The following is a 10514-nucleotide window of genomic DNA, read 5'->3' on the forward strand; positions in this document are numbered from 1 at the left end:
ATTACATACCTACTAGGCAACCTATTCAAAGTATTCAAGATTCACAATAGTTAGTTTGAGTTTTGTATTAGAAGAGTTACAATAATAGGGAGGTGCCAGAGCTGCCGCGCTTCGTCCATGACAATATTTACGAAAATATAAAAAACAAATTTAAACCGACGCCTCGCTGAGGTCCATGTCCTCGACACTAGCAAATAGTTACTAGTCAAAATCCAGTAAAACTTGCAAGCCCAGCTGTCGTTTTTGCTCTCTCAATTCTCTCTCTTTAGCTGGTTTCTTGCACGTTTTTGCGTACGAAAATGCCATCCAGTAAAAACCAGTAAAATTAGTACTCGATTTTACTGGATAGCGCATACGCGAACAGGGCGAACAGTAGGGATGTTAGATATCATATCGATTATTCTGAATATCGATATTTCATGGCACGATAATCGATTGTTTGAATCGATATTCCAAGGTCGATATATCGAAGACATCGATACTTTACCCGCCGACAGCCGGTTCTACGTACCGGAATGACTCGTGTTTTGCCCGACCAAGGGCTGTTGTTTCGGCGATCTAACCCCGTTTAGGTCGGCGAAATCCGTCAAACGTTGCTCTTTTCTAGGGCAACATCTACTCCGTACCCTTCTTCTCAGGGCTGCCATTGGGTCCAACCCAGGGCCAGAAACTTACACCTGCTGCGTATGCCAGAAACGACTGCATACAAACTCTACCTCGGTCAGGCGCAATGCCTGTGACGGTTGGAGTCACCTCCTCAACTGCCCCGGCCTACGTACGCACCGGCAATGGACCACGTCGTTCGTGGCCCCATGCTGTGCGAGCCGGAACGCCTCCACGGCAAACCACCACCCGCCCGTGCAGCACACAACCAACTCACCCACACCCCAACACAACATAACAATAGATACACACACAAACACAATAGCACCCACACACCGCCGCCGGCAACTCCTAGTCCCTCCAACAATTTGCTCGATTTGTCAGTCCTGAATATACCGTAACGTGACATCAGTCAACTACAACTCCTGTCTTGGCTGGTGCCACTTTAGGGCATACTCAGGACTTCGCAACACGCGTGATTGGACGAGTGACTATATCGGCCCCTGGTGTTCTGCCCAGTCGCATACCTCCCCCGCGACGCTAACCACCACCATAAGGCAGCACCCCCTTTTGCAGCACGAGCAGCAGGGAGCCGGCAGGCAACACAACCCCTTAACAATCGGTCTCCCAAGGCACACAATGGTGCTACAATTTAACTGTAACGGACTCCAGAGCAAGATCGAGCAGATAACTGTATTTATGGGAAGGCATGGAATATTAACAGTTGCGGTCAAAGAGACGAAGTTGCACGGCAATTAAACCTTGTTGAACTGCGCCGGATACAACGTGCACCGTCAAGATCGCGAGCGAGACAATGGTGGAGGCTTAGCGTTCATCACGCACCACACCGTGCAGTGTCGTCTTATTGAAGCAGATATCGGCCGCAGGGATACCATCCTAGAATGTCAGGGTATTGCTATCCGGTCAGGCGATGTTGAGCTCGAAAGTATACATACCCCCTGCCACCAGCTTCCCGGCAGGATATCACCCTGAAATAGGTGCGCTACTCAGAGGTGAAAACCGTATGGTAGTTTGCGACTTTAACGCGCACCACGATATTTGGCACTCAAGCCTGTCAAATGATGAGGGGAATACATCTGGCTGAGTAGATAGACGGTTCGATATTCTGCACAATAAACGACGACGCACCCACCAGGATTATGGGCAGCTGCTGCAGATGGCCAGGTCTAACAATTGTCAGCGCTGGTCTGATTAACAGCGTATCATGGCGACCTATGCTGACCCTAGCATCAGACCATCTGCCTATAGTCATTTCGATTGATAAACATGCCGACTTTGCTTCCGCGGATCACCGGACCTATGTAAACTTTTCCAAAGCTGACTGAAGAGGCTTCGCGGATTTTATTAAAACTGCCTTCACTGCACTACCCATACCAACCGACGTCCACATAGGTGAACGTAAATTCCGCAGGGCTATCACTGCTGCTGCAGCTCGCTTTATCCCAGCAGGATGTATTAAGGATCCATGTCCGAACTTTCCTGCTGAAGCGGCTGTTCTGGCCGATGAGCGTGACAATCTTCGTCAGGACGATTCCGGAAATCCCCCTATCAGGGATCTTGATTCGGCGAGTCGGCAACTTGTGAACGTACATAAGCGGAAGAAATGGGAAGAGCATCTGAAGACCTGCAACTTCGCCTCTGGTGTGAGTAAGCTTTGGTCAACCGTGACGCCGTTTTCCAACCCGACGAAGCGTGACGACGGAGTCGATATAGACTTTGGACACGCTTCGTCGGACCCGGAGCGATACGCGGGCCAATTTAGCTGGCAGTTTATTCTCCATCCTCCGGTGGATAAAGCCAACGTCGAGTGACCAGAAGGCTGCACAAAATGCCAAAACCCAGTGCGCCTCTTGTTTTCACCAGCGGTGAGGTAAGGGTAGCCGTCGGGAAGGCGAAAGCCTCCAAAGCCATTGGACCCGACGGAATATGTATGTTGATGCTGAAAAATTTGGGTCCTGCGGGAGTAGCGTACCTAAGGGAGGTCCTCAACTTGTCTATGGTCACTTTCGTCATTCCAGACATATGGGAGATGGAGCGGTAGCGAAGACACTAGAGGCCTTGCTACTCCCGTATTTCACGAACCACCTGACCCCAGCGAAGCATCAGCATGAGTTCCGTAAAGTGCACAGAACAACAATAGCACTTAACGCCATAAATGCCCCAATAACTTGTGGCCTAAACCGAAAGCGCCCCTGTGAGAGAACTATTCCAGTAGCGATGCACCTGTCCAAGGCGTTCGACACTGTCAGTCATTTCAACGCTGCTAGAAGACTTAGAGGCCTCCTCACTCCCACGGAGACTCAAAGGGTGGTCGGCGAATTATCTGAGTGGTCGACACTCGTCAGTAATATTTAGGGACAAAACCAGCTAACTAAGAAAAATTAAACAAGGGGTAACACAGGGTGGTGTCCTAGCCCCACTATTGTTTAATTATTATATTTTAAAGCTCCCTCAACCACCAGAGGGTGTCAATATTGTCTCTTATGCCGACGATTGTTCGATCATGGCGTCTGGGAATGGAGTTGATGACTTGTGCTCGAAAGTAATCGGTTATCTCGCCGAACGTTCTCGCTTCTCCATTGAAAGGAGCCTTGCCCTATCCCCTGCGAAATCCTCGGCAACCCTATTCACCACCTGGACGAGGGAGGTCAGACTGCAGCAACTGGGTATTCACGTTGATGGCGTAACAATACCGACGGTGAATAACCCGAAAATCCTCGGAATTAAACTCGACAGTCTGCTGAGAGATTTGGATAAAGTTGTACCTGTTTTTGAGAAAAGCCTGGAACAGATGACCCAACAACCGTTATGTACACACAGGCTTCCTTATATAGCTGCGGAAATGTAGTGCGCATATCTTCCCATCCCTCTAATGGTTTGCTTTTCAAAAAAGATGCTGAAGCATAATAAGCTTTGCGCTTCCGATACAAGTACTTTTTTTTCGATACCTACTTGGATCGTAGTAAAAAGTATCGAGTACAAAAATACTTGGTAAATCGAGAAAAGTATCGAGTATGTACTTGGATTTACTTGTATCGATTAATCTCTAGTTGATTATCAAAGAAGATGCTGAAGCATAATGGCGCGTATTCATAGTCCAGCAACTAACAAGTTGCAACTTAAATTTAAGTACCAACTTAAAATTTACCTCTTTTCATGGTCGCATTTCAGACTTCTACGATAGTTTACGATATAGCAAAACGAGTGTGAAAATGTATCGATTTTTCTTTACGATATTTTGGAAAAATTACATTTTTATTAAATTATACCAAGTTTGATCTTCCGTTTATGTAATTTTTATTTTCATTGCATGATTATGCAAAAGAATAAAGTATCTTTTTCTTGTTAATTGTGTGAAATAGCCAGAACAACCGCAGTAATGTGAAGTCGATGTTTATCGAAAGCATGCTGTTACTTACTGTTTACTTTAAAAGAACTAGCGTGAAACTGACTTATTATTTGAGAATTTATATAAATTATTCCAATTATAAAATTGTGATGTAGCTTTATTCGGATTTGTAATACGCATTTAATTTCATCTTCCGATTAAAATGGATCGATCTTTGTAAATTTAAATGGGAGATTATTCAATATTATCAAAATCACCCTCTACCAACTTAATTTTTACATATTTCGTCTGTTTTCCCTTAATTTGACAAAATACTTATTCTTAGTTACGACTTAGTGCAGCTGCAGCCGAAACTAAATTTTAAGTTGGTACTTAGCCAGAAAAGTCGAAACTAAAGCTGGGATCCCACGATTGCCGCAATACCCCAATTATTGCCTCATTTTATGCCCCAATCGTGTGATTTCACAGTACATTGACTCACGCGGCAATAGAGGCCGATATTGTGCTTACTGTGCCCAATCAAATACGGCCCGTGTGCTGCAATCGTGTGATAGCTCGATTGGCAATCATGGGGCAATGAAAATTTCAAAATTGCGGCAATATTTATTGTATTCTTGTACAATACACATCAATATTTATGCTGTTTATTAATAATTTACTTTTTTGCTTCCTTATGTGTCCAAAAATCACTGAAATTAATATCCTTGTTTTCGGAAGCAACATAACTTTTAATTTAATTTGTAGTGAAATTATAATTATTCTTGAAGTCCGATAACGGAATCTTTGCCGCGATATATACCACCACAAGCAAAACTCATACGGGAAGAATACGAAAGGTATTTTATGCCACCAAATGCCGGACTGCCATGACAGTATAAATTTATTAAAAAAAAAAACTTAAAAGTTCAATACAACCCAAGACAAAACAGTAGAACCTCAACATTTTGACCAGTCTTGACTATTTTTCTTCTACTTATTTAATATTCATTATTTTCGTATAAAAGTATAGCTCATTGTCTAACAAAAACTGCATAAATCCGAATTGCAAGCTTTATACAAAAATTATAAAAATTTCTTAAACTTTTGAACACAATCCCACGGTTTACAATTTGGATTTCTAGAAAAAAATGGTTATTTAGTTTTGTAGCTCATTAAAATTTAGTACAATAAGGTGGAGGTTTGAAGTTGCTAAAAGATCCTGTTGATTTTTTATAATTTTCTTAGCTGACGGTATTATGCTCTTTATTCTCTGTAAATTAATTTGTAAACTGCAAAACAAAATTTTTTTTAGAAACTCAAATTAAAAACCATTGAATTGTGATCAAAATTTTAAGAAATGTTTAGAATTTTTGTATAAAGTTTGGAATTTGGACTTATGTGGTTTTTACTAGACAATGAGCTATGGTTTTATAGGAAAAAATTAACATTAAACAACAGAAGAAAAAAGTCAAGACTGATCAAAATGTTAAGCTTTCATTTAAACAAACATAACTCTTTTGTACCAATTTTACTTGTAATGAATAAAAAAAACCTCTACGTAACAAAATTAAAAAGAAAACTGTTGCAACTTGAACTCCCCATAGCACGTTGCAGTTATCGTCGAAAAATAAAAAAAAAAACAATACAATCAGACTTCTAAATAAATGCGTGAGTTTTCGTTGGGCACAAGTTTTTGCTTCTTTGCTTTCAAACAACAACAAATTTGCACAAAATGAGCCCGCAATATACAAAGCAGATGCAATTGAAATATTTTTTTTTATTAAGAATACGCCGTTTTTACACAACAGAGAAAAAAACAGAATTTAGAGGTCAGCGCAACACTTTATGGTCACAATTGCCGCATGCTCGAGCAATCGTGTGATAAGTTTGGGGCAATTGTTGTCACTATATTGCTTTTCGCCAACTTACGGCAATGAGAATTGTATAAAAAGAGGCAACCGTGTGACTGTACAGAATTTCATTGGGACAATTTTTTTATTGTGCTCCAATTCAGCACAATAAAAATTGTTCCAGATTGGTCCATTTGCGGCAATCGTGGGATCTCAGCTTAAGGCGACTATGAATAGCTTTAGTTGTGACTTACAGGTCTATTCTGCACGTTACCGAAGATTTTGTAACCGGAAAATTTTATTACCAAAAAATTTTACCAATTCTTGTCACCACGATTCTAGGAACGTTGGTAATGCAGTTAAAATATTCAGCAATTCAGCTATGATGAATTGTGCAAATTCTGGCATTGCATATTTCACGGGGTAATACTTTGTTACCAGCTTATGAGATGGTAACAAAATTTACCGGTTACAAGAGTACACAGAATGCGAAAAGGGTTTAAAAATTGACAGACACTTTAAGTACCGGTTACAAACTTTTTATTACCAGCGCAGGAATAGACCTGTTAGAATAGTTTCGACTAAGGGCCGGTTGCTCAAAGCCTTGTTAACACTAATCATAGGTTAACATCGTTATCGACGTTTTTGACTCCATGTATATAACACGGTGTCGGTAACGTCGATAACGATGTTTAACCGATGGCTAGTGTCAACCAGGCTTTGAGCAACCGGCCCTTAGTTGAGTACTAAATATGACTATGAATATGCGCCAATAAGTTTTGCGCTTCCGATAAATTCTGAACACATTGTAAACGACGAGTTACGGGCCACAGCTTCCAATTTGTTATCTTCATTACCTAAACGCATTGTCGATGACGACATTATTTTTTGACCGCGACAGCGATATCATGAATATGTATGAGTTTGACATAAAAAAAGATTAAGAACCTTATCTGGTGTCGGAAAAATAGAAATAGATCTAATCTAGCCACAACCACAGACGTCGCGTAGGCGGATCGTCGCCAAAATTATTATCTACATAAGAGTTCGTGTTGCAATAATTTGACAGCTGTGGCATGTCGCTCGTCGTTACTTGGATCGCAGTGAAGAGTATCGAGTAGAAAAATACTTGGGCGCATATTCATAGTCATATTTAGTACTCAACTAAGTCGAAACTATTCTAAGTCACAACTAAAGCTATTCATAGTCGCCTTAGTTTCGACTTTTCTGGCTAAGTACCAACTTAAAATTTAGTTTCGGCTTTAGCTGCAACTAAGTCGTAACTAGGAAGAAGTATTTTATCAAATTAAGGGAAAACTGACGAATTATGTAAAAATTAAGTTGGTAGAGGGTGATTTTGATAATATTGAATAATCTCCCATTAAAATTTACAAAGATCGATCCATTTTAATCGGAAGATGAAATTAAATGCGTATTACAATTCGAATAAAGCTACATCACAAATTTATAATTGGAATAATTTAGATAAATTTTCAAATAATAAGTCAGTTTCACGCTAGTTCTTTTAAAGTAAATTTGTGCATAACATTTAGATAGCTACTATTTGTATGTTTCACAGCATGCTTTCGATAAACATCGACTTCTCATCACTGCGGTTGTTCTGGCTATTTCACACAATTAACAAGAAAATGATACCTTATGCTTTTGCATAATCATGCAATGAAAATAAAAATTACATAAACGGATGATCAAACTTGACATTATTTAATAAAAATGTAATTTTTCCAAAATATCGTAAAGATAAATCGATACATTTTCACACTCGTTTTGCTATATCGTAAACTAAGTGGAAACTACTTAGTAGAAGTCTGAAATGCGACTATGAATAGAGGTAAATTTTAAGTTGGTACTTAAATTTAGTTGCTGGACTATGAATACGCGCCTTGGTAATTTGAGAAAAGTATCGAGTATGTACTTTGAATTACTGGTATCGATGTATCCCTAATTGCTGAGATCGTTTCATCTCAAGTGCGAAGGACGGATATTATAAATTGAAATATTAATTTGAGAAAATATTTGAAGAAATTTGAACAAAATGTTGCGAAAGCAACTTCATGCGCTTTTGAAGCCGTATTATTGGATAAACATTATTTTATCTGTATCGTATGTTGTCGCTAAAAAACTAGTGCCATTATGTACAAGGCTGTTTAACCACCGTGGCGCGGATATGTGCGAATTAGATGGTCGTGAAACAGAGATTTTATTTTTTCTCTTAATTGTGGTTATGGTACGTTCGCGCAAAACTGGAAGCGTAACCATGGTCAATTACCTTTCCGCATCCTTTCTCTATACGAAAGTGGCTAATTTCATTCTATGGGCATACAGCGATTTTCGGTACGGTGTTGTTTTCTTATTACTCAGCATTGTATTAAGTACTCTATTGCCAGAACCATCTTACAGTGGTCCAGAACATATAACCTACTTCCGTAACATGCAAAATTTTGAAGAAGAATTGGTTCGGGATAAACGAATTAACTGGATAGTTTGTTTCTATACTGTGTGGAACCCGAGTTGCGTGAATTTTGCTCCTATTTATGCTGAACTTTCAGCTGAATACAATCTGGATATCTTAAAATTTGGCAAAGTTGATATTGGACGTTTTCCTGACGTGGCACTGAAATATCGAATATCTGACAGCAGTTTCTCACGCCAATTACCCACTGTTATACTCTTTAAGAACGGAACGGAGGTGGAACGAAGGCCATGTGGAGATTCAAGAGGAAAATTGCAAAAGTTTTTTTTTTCATCAGATAATATTCGTGCAGCATTTGCCTTGAACCAGCTCTACAAAGAATGCATCGAAAATCCTATAAAGAAACCTGAGCAAATAATCACCTCCGCAGGGAACGCACCAGTGAAGAAGACACAATAGCTTTGTCATATATAAGATCTAATAATTTATCAAATAAACGCCCAATCAGTATATAATTGCCATTCTATAAAATAAACTAACTAGATACAGTGGCTACACACTTTTTTCACATATTTTTGTTAATTTTGTATAAAAATATAGTAATTCTGTGTGTACTGTTTAGTTATTTTTGCAACTATTTTGTGCTCAAACGCGTGACCCTAATCAAAAAACTTGTACACACACTTGTTGACAAGAGTCTTCGCTTTATTGAAAATAATGCTATATCTGTGCACTATTTTTTTAGTAACCGGTTTGAAATATGCACCCCTATGCTGTATTCCGTCGTAGATTCGATTTTGCTACGAATCGTAAAATTGGTATGCTGCAATCCGGGTTGTCGTATCGTAATTTCGGAATTCGTAGGCCATCTTCGAAATGCATAATGTTGGTATACCTGAATCCGACGGAGCTGTCATTTTTATGTATTTGTGGGAAATTTTCTACGAATTGCAACTCGTGTCGGAGCGAAACAAATTGTTTTAAAATATCAATAAAATAAAGTGTGTAAACGCAAAAATATGTATGTAAGTTAAGGCCCTGGCCCAATGCAGGCTTGCTTTGCGCGCTTTGCTGACTTCAATTTGCTTTGATTTACTTTGAAAACTTGCTTGGCCGAATGGTGGCTTGGAACGCTGTCAAAGTAACCAGCTGTCTGGTTGAAAAGTCAATATCTGTTCCCTTAACGTCAATAATTATTTCCTAGAAAACTCTAAAAAATGTATGAAAAACTTTCAGATTTATTTTTAAATAAATGCGAAATAATGTTTTTATTTAAAATAAATGAGAATAATGATACATACATATCTATATCTACATTTACTAAAAAAACTATAACTTAAAAAAGCGATTTACTTGAAGAAGTTTTTTCCTCTCGTGTAAAATTTGTAAAAGTGGGCTTCGCAACTTTTTACTATAAGATAACGATATGTTAAATATAAATGTGGAAGCAATGGATCATTTTTATTTCATTTCGAATAACCTGCATTTTCTGTTACTTTTTTAAATTAAGTAAGCAACTTTTTGTTTGAATTTATGTATTTTGAAAGGAACATACCTTTTTGTCAAAAGCCTACAAAACGCTTTCAAATAAAACATTTGCCTAATTCAAACTTTGAGGCGCTTAAAGCAAGTGAAGAAAAGCTGCCATTTGGCCAGCCTTTATACGTTTTAGTATATTTCAAATAATTCTTGACACTTCTCGCAGCGAAGAAAGCAAAGCAAGCCTGCATTGGGTCAGCACCTTTAAAGTTTGAATAGAAAAAAAAATGTATTATTAAATGTTTACAAAATTAACAAATCGAAGATCACAACAAATCGCTCGCAATACGAAAAACTGGTGGAATGCATGAGCGAAAGGCCGGACATTGGTCGAGGCTTTGTGAAAGGAGCTAAAGAGGATGTGGTGGAATTTTGGGAAAGCGTTCCAAGAATTAAAGCGGCACAATATCTAGTGAAATGGAGGCCCATAAAAGGAGGGGGCTTACAATTTATCATTTAAACTAAATGGATCAGAACAATCTCCTAGCAATCTACTTTGTATATTAATGCAACTGTTAGCTGTTCTTCCTTCTGGGACATAAGTGCACCGGCCACTGAATCCTTTGTATTCTACTTAATTAAGGAAACGTCATTTCAAATAATGATTAAACTATTTTTTTTTTAAATTACACTATTCAGTTGCCCCTGCAAGAACAGTGACTATCATTTGAGTGGCAAGACTGATAGAAATTTCTGTCACTGGCTACCTACAAGTTTCTATCAAATTCTAAAGTGCAGT

The 10514-nt window shown here is 38.9% G+C and overlaps 1 protein-coding gene across 2 annotated transcripts; it reads left to right on the plus strand.

Moving 5' to 3' along the window:
* Positions 1-7741: 7741 nt before the first annotated feature.
* LOC118749574 (thioredoxin-related transmembrane protein 2 homolog) lies at positions 7742-8804 on the plus strand. 2 transcript variants are annotated; one of them, XM_036484382.1, is made up of 2 exons: positions 7742-8157; positions 8211-8372. In XM_036484382.1, exons 1-2 carry the CDS (start codon positions 7859-7861, stop codon positions 8251-8253), a joined length of 342 nt encoding a protein of 113 aa, XP_036340275.1. In that variant the 5' UTR covers positions 7742-7858; the 3' UTR covers positions 8254-8372. The 2 variants fall into 2 exon arrangements, with proteins under 2 accessions (XP_036340275.1, XP_036340274.1); XM_036484381.1 differs by having other exon boundaries at positions 7746-8157; positions 8224-8804.
* The last annotated feature ends 1710 nt before the right edge of the window (positions 8805-10514 follow it).

This window comes from Rhagoletis pomonella, unplaced genomic scaffold, assembly GCF_013731165.1.
Source record: "Rhagoletis pomonella isolate Grant_MI unplaced genomic scaffold, Rhpom_1.0 Rhpom_scaffold_00020, whole genome shotgun sequence".
NCBI lineage: Eukaryota > Metazoa > Arthropoda > Insecta > Diptera > Tephritidae > Rhagoletis > Rhagoletis pomonella.